This window comes from Octopus bimaculoides, chromosome 16 (assembly GCF_001194135.2).
Source record: "Octopus bimaculoides isolate UCB-OBI-ISO-001 chromosome 16, ASM119413v2, whole genome shotgun sequence".
NCBI classification, from domain to species: domain Eukaryota; kingdom Metazoa; phylum Mollusca; class Cephalopoda; order Octopoda; family Octopodidae; genus Octopus; species Octopus bimaculoides.
In genome coordinates, this window is record NC_068996.1 from 25,436,402 (window position 1) to 25,461,055 (window position 24,654).

Below are 24,654 nucleotides of genomic sequence, written 5' to 3' on the forward strand. Positions count from 1 at the left end.
ACCTCCCCTGTTAATAATTATATTTCTTCTCACAAATACGCCCACATTTTTGTTGGTCTTTTCACGTGCTCTTTGTCAATAAAAAATACGATTCCTTCGTAATTGTTTAACGAAACTATGACACGTTTCGGTTTAAGAATGGTTACTTTTTTTTTTTTTTTATTCTTTATGTTTAAGTCAAAGGTGGGGAGATTAAGAGAATTGTGCAGCAAATACGGAAAGATATATCCACTTCTTTTTTAAGGATGCTAATATATGGTTTGAGTGGTATTTGGCTGCTATTTCTAGAGTGCCTACTTAATGTTTTTACGAAACACAAAATGTGAAGAAAAAATAAGACTAAAAAGTCTCCGGAAAAGTTCAATAAGATAACTGATTTAATACATTTTTCTGTTGTTCCATTGTTCTGTTTATAAGATGTTGAACATAACGTGATTTGTGTGTGCGTGTGTGAGTTAGTGTAATGCCATCATTACAAAAGCTGTATTTGCAATTGTGTACACTATGTAACGTCAGTTAATGAGTAGAGCGTAATATTTAAATGACGATATTTTTTTTCTTTTGCCATTTACCACTAGCTCATTAGGACGTTGTTTGGTTATCAATGACACTCAGTAAGAACTGTGAGGTAGAAGAAGGTAGCCAAGACTAATGATGCAACTATAGTCGGTGGTAAGACTAATGATGTAACTATAGCCGGTGGTAAGATCTAGCAATTGTATAGAAGTTAGCAAGTCGTATCGTGTTGACCCACGAATAAACGCCATTAAAACACGGGCACACTGGGAGTAGGGCGGATATCTAAGCCCTCATTGGTTATCGATGTATACTGTGATTGTATATGCAAGGGTTCCAGTGCATTGCTTTGCGAAGTGGTCTCAAATGCTGTTGGTGGCCGTTCTTTTCGTTGTTGTTTAGTCTCGAGTCAAAACTTGTAGAGCCTATGTTCCAAAACATTATAGCTATGACTACCCTGTCTTTCCAGACAATAACTAGCGAAATTCCCCCTCACAGTATCCTAAAATTTTATGTATGTCCAACTTACAGGGTATGGATATTTGCTAAAAGTAGCCGATAAACCACATCTTACTACTTCTCTTCGAGGTCGCCCGATCTTCTAGCAATAATAATCTTGCCTCGAACCACACCACATTTATCTCTGAAGTGCCATGGTTACATCTTGTACAACCTTCTGCAATGTTTTTTCAATGGGGTCATAAGGTCTTTGGGAGTTGACGAGGGATGCTCTACATAGTCGTTGGAATTGGTAGGAAAAAAGCAATTAAATTTCCCTCAAATAACTACTGATTATCTTATGAATGCATGGACCAATCAGAGACTTTTACAGTGGTAACCCAACCTCTTAATAGCAACCGAATCTTCTCAAACCACCCCTTATTAATTTTACGTATGTACGCACCAATCAGCAATCAATTTTCCCTTGAATAAATATGAGAGCAATATCTCCCTCTTGCATGTGTGTAAATTAATAAAGAATCCTTATATGGTTACTCAGCCTGTTAGAAATAACAGTCAAGTCCTCCTCACAGTATCCTAAAATTTTATGTATGTCCAACTTACAGAGTATGGATATTTGCTAAAAGTAGCCGATAAACCACATCTTACTACTTCTTTTCGAGGTCGCCCGATCTCCTAGCAATAATAATCTTGCCTCGAACCACACCACATTTACCTCTGAAGTGCCATGGTTACAGTATACACCGATGTCAGTATGTTTCATTTTTCTTTTGCGCTTTCTCCAAGACTTTTTCATGAGATTTCTTCTCTTTTTGTTCTTTTTCACTCCCTGTCATCCAACTGATTCAGCAATCTGCGGCTCTCCTTCGTTGAAATAAGCAGTGTAAAATGTTACAACGTAAAATCCGGAATGTAAGGAAATAGATGGTAGCCTGTCCTCACCATATCTCTCCCATTTCAGCCGCTCTGGTTTCTGCTACACATTCTTATCTTTCTCTCCGCACCTACTTTTGCTATATTCATTTGCCTTAGGCGGCAATTTGGTAACAGAATCGTTGGAAAGTTGAAAAGAATGCCATGCATTATTCGTTCCGGTTCTCTGGGTTCAAATCCCATCGACATCAACTTTACTTTCGAGTTCGATGAATAAAATAAAAGTCTGCAATGCTAGCAGGAAATGCAGTGTCACGGGGGCGATGCCATCAGAAGTAAACCTCTTTTATTCCACTACGGTAACAGCCTCTATATTCTTTCAGTTTTGAGGAAAGAAAAATGTCCGAAATGTCGGATTTTTTTCTCACTTGCCATGGTAATTCTATAAGTTATTAATTTTTATAAGCGTTAAAGTTTGTCAATTCCAAATAGGATAAAACAGTGAAAGTCAAGTACGGTAATGTCAAATGAAGTTGACAGCTGATCCACCGACCTTTCAATGAGATTCACCAATGCCATTTTGTTAATATTTATTTTTTTATATTCAAGGTAAAATGTATTTAAGTTCATCACAATCACGTCTATGGAGAGACGAATAAGGCATTTACGGAATTTAAAGTTAATACAAACTGTTGGATTAATCTAGAAGACCTATGGACAACGACTTTCCAACTATGGCCGTCCATTTTAGATATAGGACATTTACTAACATGGGTCCCGTCGATTTATTTTCGTTCTTTAAAATATTATAAATGTGATGATATTGCTTGGGTTAACAAAAGCAATCTTGCCCCCAAATAAAATACATGAATCGATGAAGGAATTATTAATATTTTCTTTTCGTATCTGTTAATGATTCTTGGCAAACATATTAAGTCCGCCTATTTATGTTTACCCATATTTTCTCAAGATCTTACGTAAAATGGCTTTCGTATAGCTTCCAGGAAAATCCAGCATAGTTTTGGATTTTGTTGTTTCTTAGCCCTAAGTCAACACTTTTCTAGGAGACCTATGATCATAGCACAGGCAGTGATCAGAGCTACTTTATAGTCTAATTTATCTTCCTTTATTTTTAAGACTATGGTGTGGCTCGCTATTTCTTGCACGTCTGGCAAAACCCTATATATCAGTGCTACTCAAAGTGGTGGTCAGGGCGCCATCAGCTGCCGGTACGCAGTGAGTTTCCGGAAAAGAAACATTGTAAAAATGCTTATGTAATATTGTATTATTTGTTTACAAAATAAATATAAGTTTAAAATAATTGTCAGCTTTTATTATATTCATTATATACATTGCTTCTGGTATGAATTAATATTACTAGTCCTTGGTGCATTGGGGGGAAAAAAACTGCCGGTGCGCCACATCATATAGTTTGAAAAGCACTGCCCCCGGCATCCATGTATTACATATGATACACATTACCAATTTTTCAAACACCAGAGAAACTTGGGAATTATCAAAGGAAGCTATATTTCTCAGAATGTATTAAACAAAGTTTAACTAAATGTCTGAAAACAAGTGTAGGACAAACTTATGAAAATTATTTGGTTAAGTTGGATTTTCGTTATCAAAATGTTTTTAACTTAATAACAATGTGACTACTATTAAAAAGGTATAGAATCAAAAAGCGCCTTTCATATTTTAGTATTTAAAGAACGAAAGTAAAGGGTGTATTTGTTAAAAAAAACTTGAATCGATAAGTGCTAAAATTTATCGAAAACTACACGTTGTCAAATGTGTTCTTCCTTTACTTAATACCATTTGAGGGAAATTTCGCTGCTATTTCTAGCACTCTATGTGTTCGAGTGACCACATAGAAGCGTCGTTTTACAAAGTGAAATAGGAAATGAGTTGCCGATTTATTAAAAAAAAAAAAAAAAAGTTCAGTAAGTTCCTGACTTTGGGTAAAAGAAAATACAGGAGGATTAGTTAATTATGATTTTATTCAGTATCTTCCCCTCTCAGATTCACACACTTATTGCAACGATCCTTCAGTTTTTTCTAAGCCCTGTAAAAAAACACGGAAGGTTGGGCCTCCAAACAACCTTTCGCGCAGCACCCTCTCGGATGTGCTGTTTGATATTCGAGAGGGGAACGTCTTTGATTAGTAAGTTTAATCGATTTGTGTTGACCTGGGGCTAAATAAAACACTACAACCATTGCGACCGTAATGATTATACCAAGCCAACATGGGACCTCTACGCGGTCGTACGACGTACTAGAAACAGCAGTAATATCGCTCCCTCTACAGTCATAAGTACAGGACACACGAGATAACGTATTTCCAATATATCTGCAATAAGTTAAATCAGTCGTGACTGGTATGCGTTTGCCGTGTTGAACCTAAGTGTACGCAACAACAATGCCATCGACCATAGATATGCGGATACATGAAATCATATTTTTAGCGGGACTGCGACACAACTTCGGATACGAAACTAAAATTGAAGGCTACAGTTTAAGCGCGCTTTTCCTGTCATTAAAATTTATTACATAATTCAATTGTTATGAAAGAATCTAAATTGTTTAAAAATATTTTTGTCACTCACTTTTAATAAAACCTAGATTATATTAATTTTTAATTAACTAAAATTAATTGTTGCCAATGTTTTATGAATAATATTTCTTGGTTATTAAAATTTTCCGGCCATATTGAATAATAGTTAAAATGGAAACGATTTAACATTTATTAACTCTACTGAATATAATTATTTCAGCACAAACACACTACCTAATAATACTCCATTTGTTGCTACTCAGAGTTTTTTTGTTTGTTTTTGTTGTCACACACGTATATGACAAAAATTTAGAGGAATGCTTTCAAATTTCTTCAGATATATATATACACACAGCGAATTGTGGGGAACACAGGTTATAATTTAATTGTTTGATTTCTGAGGTTTATAATAAAATGAGTGAGTGGTCGAATGAAAAATATCTGGTGAAAAATATATCCTCATCACTACAATACTTATACTATTTCGGTACTGAGAGCATTGTGTCTTTTACATCGTAACATGTTCTTGATTTAGATTATATAGAATATTTAGTTAATATATTACTGACAAAGCAGTTTTATTAAAGCTCTTAACAGACTAATCATGCACAGGTAATGCATATGCGCACAAAATAATAGAGATTTTTTTTTCTGATATATCGACACCTAAAATGAAATTAGTAATTTATTGCTTAGGAGTGAGACAGTTAATCACTCGAAAGGTAAAGTAGTCGTCATTATTGATGCAACATTGCAAATAAAAATATATTAAGCAGTTTCATCTGGGTGTGCTTAGAAATAATGTAGTTGTAGCACTAGATATAACGATTTGATTAAATGAAACTTCAGAAATCAAATTAAATTCAAATACTTTACTATTTCTCGTTTTGTAGGAAAGTGAATTAAAAGAAATAGTTTCAAGAAATTTTTTCTGCCCTAGTGGTTTTAATATATCGCTAATGTTGTTAATACGTCACCATTTTTTTAAAAATTCGCTTTCAAATGCACAGAGTATTAATTATTAGCTAATAATAATTATAATCTTTATTAATAATTATTATTTATAATTATTTATCGAGCGTGTTATAATCGTTGCAATGAAATACGAAAATAATGATGACTTTCTTCCATCAATCCATTGTTGACATGGCAATTTATTGCGGAAGTGATGGTCAGTATTTGAGGCAGCAGGTTCACATACAGGTAGGTCTGTCAGCTAGGGTTTTTCTCTTTTCTATTTATCACTGGATAAAACATTTTTCTATAAACAAAATCTGACAAAGGGAAGAAAACGAAGATCATAATTCACTTTATATTGCCAATTTTGATCGTGCGTTGCATTATAATTTATCGGTCGTGTTGCGAAATCACTTTCGATTTAAAACTCGACGATGATCGATTTCTGGTGTATAATATTGCTTAACGCTCATTAACAAAAAATGCTTGATTAATTCATGAGTATTATGAATAAAAAAAAAAAAGAACGTTTGATCGATTTGTGGAATCAAACGAGGAAAACTTCCTCAAAAGCAGATGCACCAAGTCTCCATTTTGACATGAATCAAAAGGTAATATGTGGTTGTATTATAGCAACTCACCTCATGAGGGTTAGATTGAATAATAATTACTATTATTAAGTTTATCCTGTCTATTTACACCAGTTTTATTACAGTTGCAAGCACTTTACTATCGATATCAGTTAATTTAACATCTCAACCTTCACACCCAAAATAATTTTCTCTCCAGAACATTCTCTCTCTTCCTCCCATCCCCCCGCGGTTTTTGTGCGGCATTGAATGTCTCTCTTGAGAGTAATACCACACCAGGACGGTTTTTAAGTAGACATCCAAATAATATAAAGATATCTATATTACTGAAACAAACAGTCATTATATTTGTGCTGATAAGGCCTCACTTTTAACGAGCTGTCAGTCTCATTTCATTCACAATCCTTAGCCTTGTTCAGACGACGTAATTGCCTTGTGTCTTAATGGCGGGATTTGTTCAACCCATAATTATAATTAGAATAACGTTTGTCAGCAGACATCCACAGGTAAAACCTATTTGCTCATTTATTATATACCATTCCATAGTTTGTTACTTTTATAACAGTAACACTGGTAATTGTACAGATAATTTATTTAATAAACCCGCGTGCGCTTGTATGTATGTGTGTGCGTATGAGAGACAAACGAAAGAATTGTAAAATATGTTTTAAAAAGACCGACAATACCAATGTTTAGTCAGACTAAAAACTTATTGCTAATTCTAATTAGAATTTTCTCCCCATGGAATTATATAATTACATTAATTTGAACTCAAAGAGAGATAATACTCCTTTTCTTGAAAAGCATTGACAGGCTAACTCGTGACCCAACCAACATATTTTGCAACCATTTTCCCTCCAATAATTTTTTACTGTAACTTCCATCTATTCAATGTCATAGATTATATATATACACACACACATACACAAACCAATGTTAAAAATTATTGTTATGCTGTTTATTCAGTTGAGAATAACCAAGTCTAATCTAAATTCTTTCTTTTTCAGAACATGTCAAACACCACGACAACGCGCTTTCATAAAATACGTTGGAAGATAATTTGATATATGCAAGATAATTATAGAATATTTATTCCATGTATATTGTTACACAAGTCACATTTTAGACTTTCAAATGTTTTGGTTAATCTATAAAGAAACAATAATAACCGATAGACAAAGTTGACAGTATGTTCAACAGATGCTGATGATGATAATCTAAAGTAACTTTAAAAATCTTTTCTTCCTCGACTTCTTCCTTAGATTGTGCTGTCCTCCAATTCAGCAGGGTCGTTAGTAGGTTCCAAAGAGAGCGATGGGGAAATTCTGCTGGGATCATCAAACAAAGTTTCCTAAAGAGGAAAACAAAAATAATTTACAATTTATATTTTGGGAGAGAATTTTGTTAGAAGCAATAAACCAATATGTAAGTAAGATTTGGCAAAGCTACAGGATGCAACAATAGAGTTATTTATTAATTTAGTGAAATATGAACTTTTAGTGTAATGTAAGTGAAGTTTAGTGCCAATTTTTAAATATTTTTTGTAAAATTTTAATTATCATTATTTCTTCATTATAAATAACGATTCAGTTGCTAGTAGGGACCTCAACTCTTTTGCATAAAAAGGGTTTGCAGGACTTTATAGGGATGTTTTCTAATCTTACTTAACTATCAGCATCATTATTATCCAAACTGCTATAAATAATTTTATTTGTAGTTAAGGCCCAGACACACATACAAAATTTGGGGAATATACGAAATAATCACAGTTGTACATAATAATTATTACCTAATAATGTATCATCATCATCGTTTAACGTCCGCTTTCCATGCTAGCATGGGTTGGAATACAGTTTATAAATAATATATATTCACACAAAACTGTTACAAAGCAGTTGTTAACATACATTATTATACCAGATGTTGCTCTACAATATGTGTATATTTATGTGTATATATGTATATATATGTGTGTGTATAAATGCATGTATGTATGTGCTGCATTTGTGTTAGATGAATGTATTATCTGTCTTTGTTCTATATGTTTGTTTGTGTTAATAAAAAAGAAAAATGTATGGTAAGTGATTCCATTGTTTATTTTTAACAAATAACTTACTTGGTTCAAATCTGAACTATAAAGTGGGTTATTGAATTCTTGGTTGTTGTACGCATTATTTGTATTTCCTCCACTGGCTGAGCGGTTAGTTGACTAATCAAAGATAATGGAAAAACAATTGGTAAGTACTATATTTCTATTTTTAAAAAAAAATATATTTCTTAGTAAAGTGGCACAGTTTTAAAGTTTACCAGATATGGTTTGAATAAAGTAAAAAAAAAAAATTAGAAATCATTTGAAAATTAGCCTGATATTATTAAGCAGAAAACATTTCATAATTTTCATGTAATATTGTATAATAAAATAAGTTTTGGACATTAAAAATAATTTATATTTCAAATCATTCTTTAACTTAAAACTAATGCCCCTTTCTTTGAAATTCTTGAAATTTCAATAAAATGTAAATATTTTCAACTATTTTTGGTTAATGCTAAAATTTTCATTTACAGGTTTGGTAACAAAGACAAAACCGAAAAGCCACATGTAAGTTAATTTTCTAACCAGACTATTTAATTTAGCTAATTGAACAGTTATTGTAAACTGATTTATTTTCGTGTGATTAAAATACTAAGAGCTGCTAGACTATTTTATTTAACAACTGTTGTGGTTTTGAGGTAAAATTTTTGTTAAATTTCTCCTTCAGTAATCTAATTATTAGAGAAAGGTTTAAAATAGTACAATTGTGTTTGTAATATGATGTATAATGCAGACATTACATTTTGTTCTACTACATTTCTTGTATATATGTTTATATTTTTCAGGTATAAAACAGTTCAGTCCTAAGACCACATTTGAGACTTCTAAATAGTAGTTTAGATAAAATAATATATAGGAATTTAGCTTTGAGTAAATATTAAGCATAGGGATAAAAGTCTTCAGAAGTCTTACATTTATAAAGGAAATCATTTAACTCTTAATTACAATTCAGCCTCAGACCACATGTATTAAGTATTCATATTCAAATTAAATTCTTGATCAAAATCTCATCAGTTAGTCAACACCAAAATAATGACCAATATATATATATATAAACAAATAGTTACAGATATCCTACTATATCATTTCAAAATGCTGATTATACTGAAAATTGAAACACACTGATAGAAATAATCATGAAAGTGTATAAAAATTACATTAAAAATATGGTGCATTTGACCAAGAAAATTCATTTCTGAAATACATTCATTGAAAGAATATTTATTGAACCTACTTCAGCACCATAAACTGGATTTTGGAATCCTCCTTCATTATGATATGTTGGACTTGGTAGATCATCTAATGGGACAGTGTCTTGATTAATAAATCTGCTGTGAATGTTAGGGAAGAATTGTCCTGATGTAAACGGATTGGCAAAATTACGCCTGAAAAATATACAAACATGTATTTATTACATATTTATCCAGAGTGAGAACCAGGCTACAAATGCAATGCATTACGAGCTTAATATTATAAGAGCAATTAAGAAAGATTTTAAGATGATTTCAAGTTGTTTTATTGGAATATAGAAGCATTTTTAAGCTGTTGTAAACTATTTTTGTATGATGCAAAAATCTGAAGTATTTATCCATTACAATTTGATTTTCAGTCTATATGTAGGTAAAAATTATTCACATATGCTTTTGTCAGAGAAATGAACTATACTTGGACTAAATGGCTCAACACAGAATGGATCCTCTAATAGCATCCAAGTTGGTAGTGTTTTACATCCATACAATTTCTTTTTATCAAATTACACTCATAAGACACTAATTCTCTTGAGGATAATGTTGAAGACACTTGCCCAAGGTGTTGTATTCTTAGATTGAACCCGAAATAAAGATATTTGCGAGACAAAACTGCCTAACCACACACCCAAGCGTGCTGTGTCCACAAATAGCAAAGCACTTTTGTTTTCTTTAATATCGAAACTTATGAATTAATAGCAATAGGGTTAGTATTTGGTTATTCATTGAATATGGAAGTGAAACAATGAAATATAAAATTAAGGTAAGTGCAAATAATTTTAATACAGATTTTGAAATTATCATAATTTAAATTGTTCATGAAAAATAAAAACTAATTTCTTTTCTTTCCTTCTCTACAGGTTGTAAGATCATTGGGTAATAACAATAGGAAATAGTATTGTTATAAGTGGCTGACTGGACTTACATGTTACCTCTTCTGTAGAGGAGAAGTAATATAACAATCAATAGAAGCAATATCAAACTGCCCAAAGTGAATCCAAGGACTGCAGCAGTTGAAAATCCACCTGGGAAGAAGAAGAATAAAAGGACTGTATATTAGAAAATATGAGTTGATGTAAAATCATTAATGTGTTTATATGTTGTATTATAAAATGTTTTTTAAAGAAGTAGATTAAAAAAAAAAAGTATTTTTGATGGTAAGAAAGATTATTTTTCTATGTGTAAGTATAAATTGCGAAAAAGATGAAGAAAGGAAACAAGAAAATTAGGTGAGTTGAGTTACTTGATAATCTTATCATACCGATCTTAAAATGACCTTTTCCTGTTTTTCTAATTCTCTTTCTGTTTTATTGCAGGTATTGTATAAATACTGGTTCTGTTCAGAAATAGAACTAGGTTGAATGCAGAAATTGTGAAATAAAGTAAGCCAACAATACAATTTTAAACACTATCTTGTTTCAAATGGCTTTTAACCCTTTTGATATCAACCCACCTGAGACATGCTGTTGGTCCTAGGATACAAAATTCCTGTTTTAACATTTTAATCTAAGTTAAAACTTTCTATTGAAATTTCATGTCAATTTCTGTTCCAAATACCAGTTTAATAATGATAAAGTTATCTTACTAAATTTTTCGTTATTCTCAAAATACATAAACAACAAAAGCAGTGTATTTTTCACAAAAATATAGTAACAAAAAGGTTAAAAACTGTTTCTCAGCTATTATGATTATTTGGGTAGCTCAGTTTATATTTTTTATGCCTGTCAGAGACAGCTCTTGATGATATAAAAAACAAAACAAAACCTTTCATTAAAATTTTATGATAATTTATGTTCGTAAAACCAATTTGATAAATTCTTCCTTATTTTCATTCAAAATTAATTGAAAAACAAAGTTATATATATAAGCAACAGAAATTGGTAACAAAAGGGTTAAATATAAACAAAAAATGGTATAGATTGTATTGCTATAGCCTTTGTTTTGATATGAGCGAAGTCTTTAACATAATTTTCCAAACTATGTTCTGACAGCATAAAGTGTTTATACATTTCCTTTTAATATAATTACTATGTTATTATCACTGATATACTGTTAATAATAATGATAATGTACCCAACCCCCAAATAATGTATCCAATTAATAATAATGATAATGTACTCAATCCCCAAATTGTAAATATTTTAACGTATATTTTTTTTTTTACTTTCAGCTAACAAAAACTTCCTTCTTGTTATTTTTGTAACATTACCTGTAGGTTCAACTTTTATGTTACGACCACTCTCAGGTTTACCATAGTCCTGTGCAGTTGTCTTTTGACTTGTTCTTTGTGTTGTTGTTGTTGTTGTAGTAGTACTGGTTGTTTTTGTTGCTGTTGTCCATGTTTGTTTTGTCTTTTTTGTAGTTGATGACACTGTTGCTGGTGTTTTTGTTGTTGTTGTTGTCAATGTTGTCGATGTCTTTGTTGTTTCCGAAGGTCTCTTGTTTCTTGGCGTTCCAGAAACTTTTATCTCAACTGCTGAAAATATGTATTTGTAACCTCCATGCGTTATGTCTGTTTTGAGAGAAAATGATTACATTTAGAATTTACTGTATCAAGGCATTGTATCAATATTTTAAAAAAGTTTTGATTGTGAAAATTGAAGAGAAAATAAAATTATGCTTCTTTGTATTATTCTTTATTTATAAACATGGACAAAACTGGCTGATTTACAGCATTTTAAAATTATATGTTTCAGTTTGTGTAAAATCATGTGAATATACGCATGTTGTAGAGCAATGTGGAATATGTATGTTTGTAGACAAATGAAAAACTTGTTTTGATATTCTAATACTTTAGAGAAACATTTAACAAATTAGTTGAAGGACTAAATTTCTAACAGCTGTAATTAAATTTACATATATTATTGTTAACTGTGCCTTCTTGATTGTTAATACCTTCCATGAGATCAATACGTACACCCTTGGTAGATCATATGTATAGACTTTGTACTGATTCTTGGGAAAGTGGGAAAAGAGAGAGAGAGAGAGCAATACACTTATAACCAGAATTTATATCAGAAGTAAAAAATAGTAGTAGTAGTGTTTCTTTTAATTGGCCACTTAGCAAATTAGTTTGGGAAATACCTATAGAAAATCAAATAATGTAAGAATTCTGTTAAACATTTTTCATGGCAATTACTAATTTTAAGCTTGAAAAAGAAACAAAGATATAGCTGACTCAACTATAAATTTTATCTTAATATGTTTTTAATGTTATTTTCTTATCTTATTTGCATATAGTTACCTGCACATTTCCTAATAGGTTATTGTTTCATTCTGAAAGTGACTAAATGGACTTTATACTTAGAAGGAAAAAAGAGAAATACTCCTCTCCCTATATCACCATCAATAGTTTTGGAGTATTTTTCTCATGAGCAAAGTTTATTTTTTGATATATACTTAAAATGTTAGATACAGTTCTTCGAAATTTTATTAAAACCAGTTTAGCTCTTTGCTTCTTAAGACTTAGATTAACTAAATAAATTGTTTTTTTAAATATTTGCTTGGTTTTTCAACTTTGAAGCAGTTATAATTGAGGTAGTAATTTATTTTAAATTAAATAAGATATTTCATAAACATTTATCTCATTTGTTTTGTCTTATCTAACATTAAGTTTCCTTAAAAGTTAATTCACTGGATTTGGTTCAATTAACATTAAATGCTAAATCTTTCTCATATTGGTTTTCTAGCAACATTCTGTTCCATTTGGGAATGGGGAAATTAAAAACTTTCACATTAACATTGCTTAAGTGAATGAAAAAAACGTCTCAAATAACCACAAACGATTGTTTAGCCACCATAATTTAGGGGTATGATTTGAAGGAAATCTGGTCTGCTATTTCTAGCAGACCAAGCAGTATTGTAAAATGTCCCATGTTCACAAATGCCATAAACCGAAGAAAAGTTACAAGGTTTAATAGAACTACTACCAATCTTGAAAGTCAAGATTTATAAAATATCTCAATTGCATTTAATTTCCTTAGTCTACTAAACTAAATTTGAAAAATCACTTTAATTTTGAAATGTAACACTTGAAGTACTGTTTATCTGCGGGAGTTTATTACAACCATTGAAATCCCAACCAAACTTCATCTAATGTTATGACTAAATTGCGTATAATACTTTTTCCTAAATTTTTTAATAATTATGTTATTCTCTTGCATTTTTAAGAGAATTCACTAAATATCAGTAGTTTCTTGATATAATTTACTGTACAATAGGTTGGCATATCTAATATTTTATCAGTTGCAGAGCATAAACTCTGTTTCACACTGTATTGACTAAATGACTTCAATTATGTTAGAACTGAAATGTAACAAATCAGTTTTTTTTTTTACTGTTTTCATACTAACCATGCTGTAACTGCTCCTGGTTCTATAAATCACACTTCCTGTTTTAAAGTGATTCAAATTAAAACCTTCCATCAAGACTTGATGTTAATTTATGTTCCAAACATTAGTTTAATAACTAACAACAGTTATTTTACCTAATTCTTCATCAGAAATATGCTAATAAAAGAGTTTGCCTTTCTGACTTTACTCCTTCTATACGATGACTACATTAATTTACATGTGACATTTTTACGGTTTATTCCTGCCAATATTATTGCAATATAGTTTTTCTTTTCTTTTTTTTCCTCTTTAATATGCATGACTGACCTATGTTGAGATTGCTAGTATTACAGTCCTTTTGTGTATTCAATATCTTTTATTTTTGCCCTTTCTTTCTTTGCTACCACAAATCCCCAATAATGAACAACTTGTTCTCTCTATCCTTTTTCTCTCTTTGTAGATCTGAGCACTGATCTTTAATTGCAGTCATTATTTTGTGAGTGTCAATCTCACTATGCTGCTTCCCTCATTCCTCTTCACCCACTGTTTCATGTTTCAAGTGCTTTTTATTGTCCAATTCACACACCTTTTTCTATTTCAGCCTCTTATATTCTTCAGTTTATGTTTAGCTCACTACTATGAATTACCCAAAGTTCTGAGAACATTGCCTCAAATTAGGTAAAGTCTTTCACCTTTCAGAATTGGTTAATTTGGCCAGGTTGACTCTTCTTTTTGTTTGAAGACTACTGGCTTCAATTTATTATCTTCTCTGAGTATTCACATCACTTGTCTCTGTCTTAGTACACACTCTCTTATGATGTGTCCCAACTCCATTCCCTCTCCAACTATTTCACATTTTGTACAAGCTTAAACTATATTGTTTACTAATCTCTCTTATGAAGAGCACCAACCTTCCCTTATCTGAAGTGTACAAAATTTTTTTCCCCTCACAAATTTGCTGTCCTAAGATACAATATCTATTTCTTCCTTTAATCGCTCTTTTATGAGAGTTCTCATTCATAAATTTATTTCAGGAAGAGCACAAATTTTGTTTTCTATCTATTTGCTCTATCATGAGAATACTGTTTCCTCATTTTCTCTAATGAAGATAATGGTCCTTACATTCCCACCTGTATGAGCATTAACCCCATATTCTATCTGAGCTAATTTTTATGAAGTGACATGGCCCTATTCTTCCTCTCAGTTCACACTCATAGAGTATATACACCCCATTCTCTTCCAGTTCACTCTCTTATGATGTGTACTGACCCTCTCTCCTAGTACATTGACCTTATTCTTTCACTGAGGTTTCTTATGAAGTGTACAGCTCCAGTTCTCTGTATTCCAGCCCACAGACCAACTTCTCTTCCCTGGACCTTTTTTATAAAGTGTAATGACCTTATTCTTTCTCCTAAAGTGTGCATACTATTTTATCTCTTCCAATTGTACTGGCCAGCTACCCTTTCAGTTAACGCCCTTATGTATACAGATCCTATTCTTTGTCTTAGCACACACCCTTTATAATGTGTCCTAAAACCTTTTCTTTCTCTTGCCCAGCTCACTCTTATGAAGTGTACTGGTCCTTTATTCTTTATCTCAGTTAAGGCCCTATTCTTTTTCTTAGCACACTATCTTATGATGTACCCAAACTCCCTTTCTCTCTCACTCAGTTGATAATGACAATCTTATGTGAACAGGCCCATCTCTCTATCTTAGTATACACACAATGATGTGTTTTAACCCCTTTCTCTCTCTCTCACAGCCCACTCTTATGAAGTGTTTGGTTCTATTCTTTCTCACAGTTCAATTTCTTATGAAGTGTGTACGTCCCCCCTCCCATCTCACTCTTTTTAAAGTCTACTAGCCCTCAGTTCACCTTTTTTATGAAGTGTACAAACCTTATTCTCACTTTTCCAGTTCTCTCTTTTATGAGGTGCCCGGGGCCTTGTTTGGACACTATCCTCCTCTCAGTTCTCTCTCTTGTGTCCTGGCCCTATTCTTTCAGATCACTCTCTTATGAAGTGTACAAACCAAATCCTGTCTCTATCCTCTCTCTCAGGAGGTGTCCTGGGCCTTGTTTGGACCCCATCCTTCCTCTTTCAGTTCTCTATTATGCCCTGGGCCTATTCTCTCTCAGTTCACTCTCTTATGAAGTGTACTGGTTCTTGTACAAACCCTACACTCCCTCTCTTTTATGAGATGCTTTGGCCATTATATAAAACCCCGTTTCCTCTCTCATGAGGGGGGTCTTGGCCGTATTCTCTCTCTCTCTCTCAGTTCCCTTTCTTATGAGGTGTACTGTCCTAATTCTCTCTCTTAAGTTCACTCTCAAAAGGTGTCCTGGGCCTTGTTTGGATCCCATCTTCCCTCTTTCAGTTCCCTCTCTTATGAGATGTCCTGCCCCTATTCTCTCTACAGGTCCCTCTTATGAGATGTCCTGTCCCTATTCTCTTTCACAGGCCCCTCTCTTAGGTGTCCTGGACCTAATCTCTCTCACACAGGTCCCTCTCTTACGAGGTGTCCTGCCATCTATCCTCTCTTATGAGGTGTCTTGGGCCTAATCTCTCATTCTGTTCCCTCTCTTATGAGGCTTCCTGGCCCTATTCTTTCTCTCTCTCATGCCCCTCTCTTATGAGGTGTACTGGCCGTTCTCTCTATCTCTCTCTGTTCCCTCTCTTATGAGGTGTCCTGGCCCTATTCTCTCTCTCTCTCTCAAGCTCCTCTCTTATGAGGTTTACTGGCCATTCTCTCTTATGAGGTATCCTGGCCCTATTCTCTCTCTCAGGCTCCTCTCATGAGGTATCCTGGCCCTATTCTCTCTCTCTCAGGCCCCTCTCTTACAAGGTGTACTGGCCATTCTCTGGCCCTATTCTCTCTCTATCTCTCTCTCTCAGGGCCCCTGTTCTCTCTGTGAGATGTTTTGGCCCTATTCTCTCTCTCAGTTCCCTCTCTTATGAAGTGTCTGACCCTGTTCTCTCTTTCTCTTATTTCCCACTCTTACAAAGTATCCTGGCATCTTTTCTCTCTCTCTCTGTTTCCTCTCCTACGAGGCATCCTGGCCTTGTTCTCTTTCTCTATCCCCTCTCTTACAAGAGTGTTCTGGCCCTGTTCACTTGCTCTCTCTCCCTCTCTTACAAGGTGTCCTGGTCCTGCTATCTCTTCTCAGTTCCCTCTCTTATGAGGTGTTCTGGCCCTTTTCACTCTCTTTTATGAGGTGTCCTGGCCCTGCTCTCTCTCTCTCTCTCTCTCTGTTTCCTCTTAACCCTATTCTCTCTCTCTTTCTCAGTTTCCTCACTTACAAGGTGTTCTGGCTCTATTATCTCTCTTATGAGGAGTCCTGGCCCTGTTCTCTCTGTTTCCTCTATTATGAGGTGTTCTGGCCCTATTCTCTCTCTCTTCCCTCTCTTATGAGGTATCCTGGCCGTATTCTGTCTGTTAGTTCACTCTTTTAAGAAGTGTCCTGACCTTTGTACAGACCCTATCCTCCTCCTCTCAGTTCCCTCTCTCATGAGGTGCCCCATCCCCATACTCTTTGTTCATTCCCTTAAGAAGTACACAGCTCTATTCTCTCTTACTCCTAGTTCACTTTTATGAAGTACCCTGGCTCTATTCTCTTTCTCCCAGTCCATTCCTTCAGAACTATACAAATGCTATTCTTTCTTTTTCAGCATACATACACATGATGTACATTAGACCTATTCTTTCTCACAGTATCCTGATCCTATCCACTCTTTTTCCAGCTTTACACTTTTATCAAGTGTATTCTCTCTCTAGTTTAGGTTTAAGTGTTAACCCTACTCTTTCTCCTAGCAGACACTTTTAAAGTGTACATGCCCTATCCTCTTTAATCCTAGTAGACACACACAAATTCTTATGAAGTGTACTGGCACTATACTCCTCTCTTCTTGTAAGTTTAGACCCTTGTAAAGTGTACATGTCCTATTCTCTCTCTCTTTCTGTGTTACACATTTTGGTGTAGAGACTTAATTTTCCCTCTCATAGCACATACTTATATGAAAAGTTCTGGCCTTATTCTCTCTCCCAACCCACACAAAGTATTCTGGTATCATCTTCCTCTTAACTCACTTATGATTAATACTGGTCCTGTTACCTCCTCTCTCCATCTCTCATGAGCAATGCCACCTCTCTGCTCCTAAGTATACTTGTTCTTTTTCCCCTCTCTCAAACTAAGTGCAATGTAGTTTTCTCAGGCATGTTGCCTTTATGAAACACTACTACTCTTGATCTCTATCTATGTGTTGTGTATTGTCTATTTCTTTTCTCAAGTACCCCTACTGGCTTGTTTTTATTAGAAACACCAACCCATATTTTCATTTCAATTGTTATTACCCCCTGAGAATACTGTCTTTCTGTGTTCACCTTTTTTAAAATCCCCACTTATCTTTGAAAAAGCATAAAACCCTAAACTCTATTTTTTCCTCAAAAGCCCCCATTCCACTTCTATTTCAAGATTCCATGGATCCTCAACTTTTCTCTCTCAAAACTTTTTGCTCTTATTTTGAAAATACCAGCTTTTCTGGCATTTTAAAAAAGAGTACCAACTGTATTTTCTTAATATTTGCTCAAATAAAGAGCAGTGTTTTTTGTGATTCAGGCATATTCTTTATGTTCTATCCCTCAATAGCTCCATCAGTGGAGTAACTCAACTGCTACAACCCTGCCTTCTATCACCTACTACTATAACAAAGAATCCAAACCCAACCATTTATCCTAAGGTGTTATCCATCTCGGTTGTTTTCCTCTGCCATTCCTTGTCCTGCTTTTTCCTGAAACCTAATTTTGTTGTTATCTGCTTAAAGTTACCATTTAAAATCACTCACAACTTTTGCAGTCAATCCTTTTTGTATTTGTTATTTTCATTATACTAACCAAACCTCAATCTGTTCAATTGATTTTAGCACCTCTTGTGATTTTAATTCATCACTGCAGCCAACTTTCAATATTTGCTTCATTATTACAGTCTCATCGTTTTCTTCCCTTTCTCGGATAAAATCTGAAGTGACTGTTTCAAGTCAACTCCCTGTTAACTTCAGTTCTCTCTACTGACATTAGTCTACCCTTCATAATTCTGTTGATTAAAAAGATATTTTAGAATACTTGACTGTGATGCTATCTTTCTCATATACAATCATAATGTATATCATTGGTCTCAAGCATATGAAATCATAATTTTTTTTTAATGCTTTTATGTTTTGTTTATGTTTAAAATTATGGGGAAGATTAATATTTTAAGTGATCATTATTTTTGTCATTGTCCAACTCTGAAGAGTACTTTTCTCCAATAAAAAAAACTTTTCACATACATTTGAAATCATAAAGCAACTATAAGTTTTAAAATATTTTCTATCACTGCTGCCACTGTAAGTGACTTGGTATTTAAAAATATTAACTATTGTAAATTATTGTGTATTATGTAATTATCAAAGGTTTTTAAATATGAATCATTGTATATCAAATTGAATAAAGTGTGATAAACTGAATAAAGTTTCTTTTTCTTTTCTTTTTGTATTACAAATCAGAACTAAAAATGTATGAAATCATCATCACCATCAATGTCAGGTCAGGTTCCATACTGACATGGGTTGGTCAAATCTAAATATAATTTACCCAATTGTGATATATATATATATACACACATACATATCATACAAGAGTAGATAAATGAAAACTTTAGTTAAATTGAAGAATATTAAGTAAAGACCCTGAAGAAACTGCACCAGTGTTATAGTTGGGTTGCAGCTGAAACGTAGGTCTTCGTAAAGTTATATATATATATATATATATATATATTTTAAAAGAATTAAAGGTAATGCTATGCAACTTTGTAATAATCCTTATTGTTGTTGATATATTATCATATGACAGCTGTCCATTCCTGACTGAGGAAGACCAGCAATGCTTCTGCATGAAGTTACTGCACCTGCTATCAGTGGGTTTGCATCCACAGATTCCATGCCTACATGCTGCAGTGCCCTCTTATTTGACTGGTCATCGTAAAGTTGCTTCCTCAGCGATTGCATAAGTCAAAATTTTAGGTCCAATAAGGCTTGTACAGCACCTCATAGACCCTCTCCACATTGGAGTGACTTTCTCCTAGAAGCATGCTTTAACAAGCTAAGTGTCTCACTCCCAGTGATCTTCCAACTTCTGAGGGCCTGTACTATAGCTAGATTGTTGTTGAACCTCACCAGGCAAGCTTAGTTGGGGTGTCAGTTTAGTTGCTGACAACCTGAGGACAAGAGGTATTGGACTCTATGTTAGCAGTAGCGTATATGAGACCTCACAAGTGACCTGACTCGTCTCTCTCTCTCTCTCTCTATATATATATATATATGTATGTATATACATACATATATGTATGTATGTTTACATATATATATATATATATATATATATGTATGTATATACATACATATATGTATGTATGTTTACATATATATATATATATATATATATATATACATACATACAAAATGCTAATGATAATTATGTAAAATTTCATAAGTGAGAACTTGAATCTGGCACTATAATGCATCTTAATGGCACCAAGATGATACATACTACTGACAGTTATGTAAAGATTGTTTTAGCACTGTAACATGCTAGTTTCAGAAATATCTTTCACATTATCGATCTGAAGTTTATTATTCTAAATAATTAGAAACTTGTGGAAGTGTTCCATCTCATGCACACAGTTTTTAATAAAAATAATTTCTACTGAATACTGTAAAACCACCAAGTTTACAAGTGAATTGTACTTCAGCTTTAGCACCCGGACAAATAGGCTATACTTTCTTCCCCCTTCACATACATTTGTTCATCGATTTCTAGTTTCACTATACTTAACATCTACTTTTGACACAACTAATGCTAAAGACAGTTGGTCTCATGAAGGAAAGTATACCAATTAAGCAGTTACAACTACTACTGCTACAATCACCACCACCATCAGCTGCTTTATATACACAAGAAGCATATTTAAAAGTGATCACTCCAAATCAATCTATCCAATACATACTTTTATACTGTAAACTGAGAGAAGAGTTAAGTAGTAACTGCACACCCAATATATACACGAAAAAAAAAAAAAAAAAGACTAAACTGAAATGCATAAGTTCAATCTTCTCACAATTTTTTAGATTAAAAGTTAATGAAAATAAGAAAATATTGCAAACGAAATTGTTTAAAATGTAAATATGAAAATATTCATTGATGAAATAAACTGATCTGAACACGCTGTACTGAACTATTTCACACCAGTCTGTATTGTATAAGTTTTTTTCCTCTCTGTATTTATAATAGTGTAAGTATAAACAATAAACTTACCATCAATGATGTCCTCATATATTTTCTGACCAATAATCACACTATGTTCTCCAGTAATATCCATAAGCGTTAGCTGTATGTCATTATCGATTCTTGACACTATGAATTCTACATTAGTCTAGAATTGAGATAGAAAGAAATTAAATATAAAAACAGAAAACAAATATCATTTTGTATTTCAAGTTGAAAAAGATCAGAACACTCTATTTTCTACATGTTAGGTAAGTTAAAAAAAAAAAAATTTAGCAGGAAAGCTTAGCATAACCCACTACAGTGCTTGCAAGACTTAGCAGTAGCCAGTAATATGACACCTGGCCCAAATGGTTTCCACAGTGTAGACACTGATAAAAGCACCCGTGGATGGATTAAGTCTACCACCCAAGTTGGCCAAAGCAGAATTTGAAACCAGCACGAATACTGCTAATGCATTGCAATTCTTACAGAGTTCTGCTAAACCACCATTCTGGACAGATATTTTTACTGATCCTGAGAGGATGAAAAGCAAAGATGAATTTCTGATTTGAACTCAGGACTGAAAGGATCAAATAACAAGGTAATGTGATGTTCCAGACTGCCAATTCTCTACTTTTGAGATTAACTTCTTTTAGCATTATTAAAGTTTATTTATTTTCATAGTCAATAATAAATATTTTTATATATTTAACCAATCAAGTATGCTTTTTTTAAACAGCTGACGTCAAATAAATTGCAAGATTTCTCAGTATCTGCCAAGTCAAACATGATCTGCAACCTACCTAAATTCTAAGATTAATGAATGCAAATACCAGATTTTTTCTCTCTATGTAGTTAAAAATATATTGAAATTTATTTAGATTCATCAAAGCTTATGATATTAGATAGAAGTGTACAATATTTGTACTATCAAGAAAGACCTGCATTCAACAGATCAAATATTTCAGACTTAATAACTTTTAACTGTGGGGAATTAACTTAAGGCCAGTATTATATTATAATTAACGGTCATTAACTTGTACAGCTGGTGATAGTTTGATACTTACATAAAATCAGCTTCCTTTTATCTATGGACTAATATATAATATTCTAAATACCAAGCATTTGTTACCTTCAAGAGAAAAATCTTTTATTTTTTATGTTTCCTGAAGCATTTGCACTGAATTTATTTACCATATATTAGTTTAATTATATAAAATGGTGATATATATATATAAAAAAAAGGAACAATTTGCGAAAATAAGTATTGATAATAGGAATATTTAACTCTAATGGAAAAAAAATACTCGCAAAGGGGGAAATAATTTGGTTACATAAATGGAAGGATTACTTCCCTTGTATCTTAACTATTACTTCACCGATAAACAAAAAAGCCACTCGAAGGCATAGGTTTCAAAACAGATGCATCTCAAAGGTTCTTTTGGAAGCATCATCAGTAATGTTCCTGGAGTCGTTGGTGGTTTCGAGGATTTTTTCAACATCAAACAACGACAAAAAGTATAAAGGAAGTAAGAAAAATCCCGAAACTAACTTACCGCATTCTGGAGGAATTTCTTTTTAATATCATCAACTAATCGATCATAACTGAAACCATTTTCGTATTTGCATTTTAGAATAGCCCCTACAAAATAAAAATAAACAAATTTTAGAAATCAGACTTCAAAGGCTGAATGAAATAACAAAGCTGGAAGGAGTTCAAGCTATACTATTCCATTCAGATGATTGTTAATTTATCTTTCTACACTTGGAAGGTTCTTCAATATGAAACTTTTCACTAACACAAATTGGCTGTTATGAAACTAAATTCATAATGTGTGTATGTGCATGTCTGTCTGTCTATATAAATATATATAACGAAGTCAAACCAAGTAACGATATTTTGAATGCACTTAATACATATATTTCAGATAATTTTTATAGGCGCAGAAGTGGCAGTGTAGTAAGTAGCTTGCTTACGAGCCACATAGTATCGGGTTCAGTCCCACTGCGTGGCACCTTGTTTTTTACAAAGCCTTGTGAATGGATTTGGTATACGGAAACTGAAAGAAGCCCGTGTGTGTGTGTGCGTTTGTCCCCAGCCCACATCGCTTGACAACCGATGCTGGTGTGTTTAGCGGTTCGGCAAAAAGGACCGATAGAATAAGTACTAGACTTACAAAGAATAAGTCCTGGGGTCGATTTGCTTCAGCATGGCCACAGTCAAATGATTGAAACAAGTAAAAGAGTAATTGTGCAAAAGACAATGGACTTTCATCTCTTATGTAAAATCATCAGTTAATGTATATCAATATATATACATACTCATACTTGAACCATCTCACTGCATGGACCAACTGGTGACAACATTAAATAGTGAGCATCCTATTTTTTTTTTTTGTGTGAGGGGTATAACCTCATTAGCACCACTGCCAAGATAAAATGCTGTGTAAAGTGGTTGCGGAACCAGTAGATAACAAAACCAAGAAGATCTTTTAGCCTATCTAGTACATTCAAAATTAGAAATGAAGTCAAATATGTTAGGCAAAAACTCTTTGTTTCATTTAAAGGAGCAGTAACTCTAAATAAGAACTGAACCAGACTGTGGTGACCTGTTCAACCTATGCCACTATGGAAAGTGAATGTAAAAATGACAATTTACTCTTACTTATTTCAGCCATTGGACTGTGGCCATGCTGGGATACTACCTTGAAGGGCTTAGTCAAACAAACTGATCTCAGCACTTAGATATTATAGGTGTAGTCATGCCTATCTAGTAAAGGAGTTTGTTTCCCAACCATGTAGTCCCAAGTGCAATCTCATTGTATAGCACCTTGGGCAAGCGTCTTCAATTACAGACCTGGATCAACCAAACCCTTGTTAGTGAATTTGGTAGACGGAAAGTGAAAGAAGCCAGCTGTATACATATATGTGTTTGTAGCTTTGTGTCATGATATACATAATTGTAAAAGAGCATCACCATCATACAAGCAGTGTCATTCATTCCTAATCTTGCATAGAAACAAATGAAGCTTGGTGATAGAAAGGCACCTGAATGTAGTAAAATGGTTAACATGTAGTTTGAAGGAAAATGGAAAATTGCAGTAGAAACTGGAAGTAACAATAGAATAAACTTAGGCAACAATGTTGGACTAATGATGATTTATTTCCATTCATATCTTCATGAGCTTGAATAACAAAACAAATTTAGAGCTTATGTATCATTGTGTGCATCAATGACTGTCATGTTTTCCTGTAAATGTGATTGTTACCATCTTACATTATAAAAGAGAAGCAGATCTCCGTACCTCTGTTCATCACATCTATTAAGAGGGAAAGAAGGTGAGGAATCAAAATATAAGTCACAACTTATATTTAGAAGAGGAGGAGAAAAAGTTGCTGAGAGAAATACAGTGAGAAGGAGAGAGAGAGAGAGAGTGTGTGTGTGTGTGTGTGTGATAGATAGATAGATGAATATGTAATATTGTCACCATAGTCACTAACAAGTTTTCATAAAAACGCAGGAATTTCAAGTGCAAGTCTGTCAACACAACGCAGCTTTAAAAAGAAAAAAAAAAGCTTTCACTATATAACAGTATAGTTTGGTTTTTCTACATGGACAACGCAACACATACCTTTAAAAAAATTTCACTATGACAGTCTGCTGTGAGAGAAATTTAGAGAGAGTGTGTGTGTGGGAGAAAGACAAAATTTATTTCAAGAAAAAAAACGG

The 24,654-nt window shown here is 33.2% G+C and overlaps 1 protein-coding gene and 1 long non-coding RNA gene across 5 annotated transcripts in view; one reads left to right on the forward strand and one right to left on the reverse strand.

The window, feature by feature from the left end:
* Positions 1 to 5,504: 5,504 nt before the first annotated feature.
* LOC128249604 (uncharacterized) lies at positions 5,505 to 19,130 on the forward strand. 3 transcript variants are annotated; one of them, XR_008265712.1, is made up of 6 exons: positions 5,505 to 5,611; positions 6,963 to 8,554; positions 8,833 to 10,057; positions 10,155 to 10,523; positions 10,611 to 10,676; positions 11,465 to 19,130. It is a non-coding gene; the product is annotated as an uncharacterized LOC128249604 (long non-coding RNA). The 3 variants fall into 3 exon arrangements; XR_008265710.1 differs by having other exon boundaries at positions 10,155 to 10,676; XR_008265711.1 differs by lacking the exon at positions 5,505 to 5,611 and adding an exon at positions 5,623 to 6,461 and having other exon boundaries at positions 10,155 to 10,676.
* Positions 7,015 to 24,654, reverse strand: part of LOC106867806 (protein amnionless) — a 95,988-nt gene continuing 78,348 nt past the window's right edge. The window contains exons 7-13 of one of the 2 annotated variants that reach the window (XM_014912827.2): positions 22,481 to 22,566; positions 20,973 to 21,090; positions 11,504 to 11,806; positions 10,220 to 10,319; positions 9,282 to 9,432; positions 8,072 to 8,164; positions 7,015 to 7,306 (exon numbers count right to left, since the gene is read on the reverse strand). In XM_014912827.2, the coding sequence (XP_014768313.1) occupies positions 7,214 to 7,306; positions 8,072 to 8,164; positions 9,282 to 9,432; positions 10,220 to 10,319; positions 11,504 to 11,806; positions 20,973 to 21,090; positions 22,481 to 22,566 (944 nt within the window). In that variant the 3' untranslated portion in view covers positions 7,015 to 7,213. Of the gene's footprint in view, positions 8,165 to 9,281; positions 9,433 to 10,219; positions 10,320 to 11,503; positions 11,807 to 20,972; positions 21,091 to 22,480; positions 22,567 to 24,654 lie in introns of both variants that reach the window. The other variant, XM_052973622.1, reaches the window with a different exon arrangement.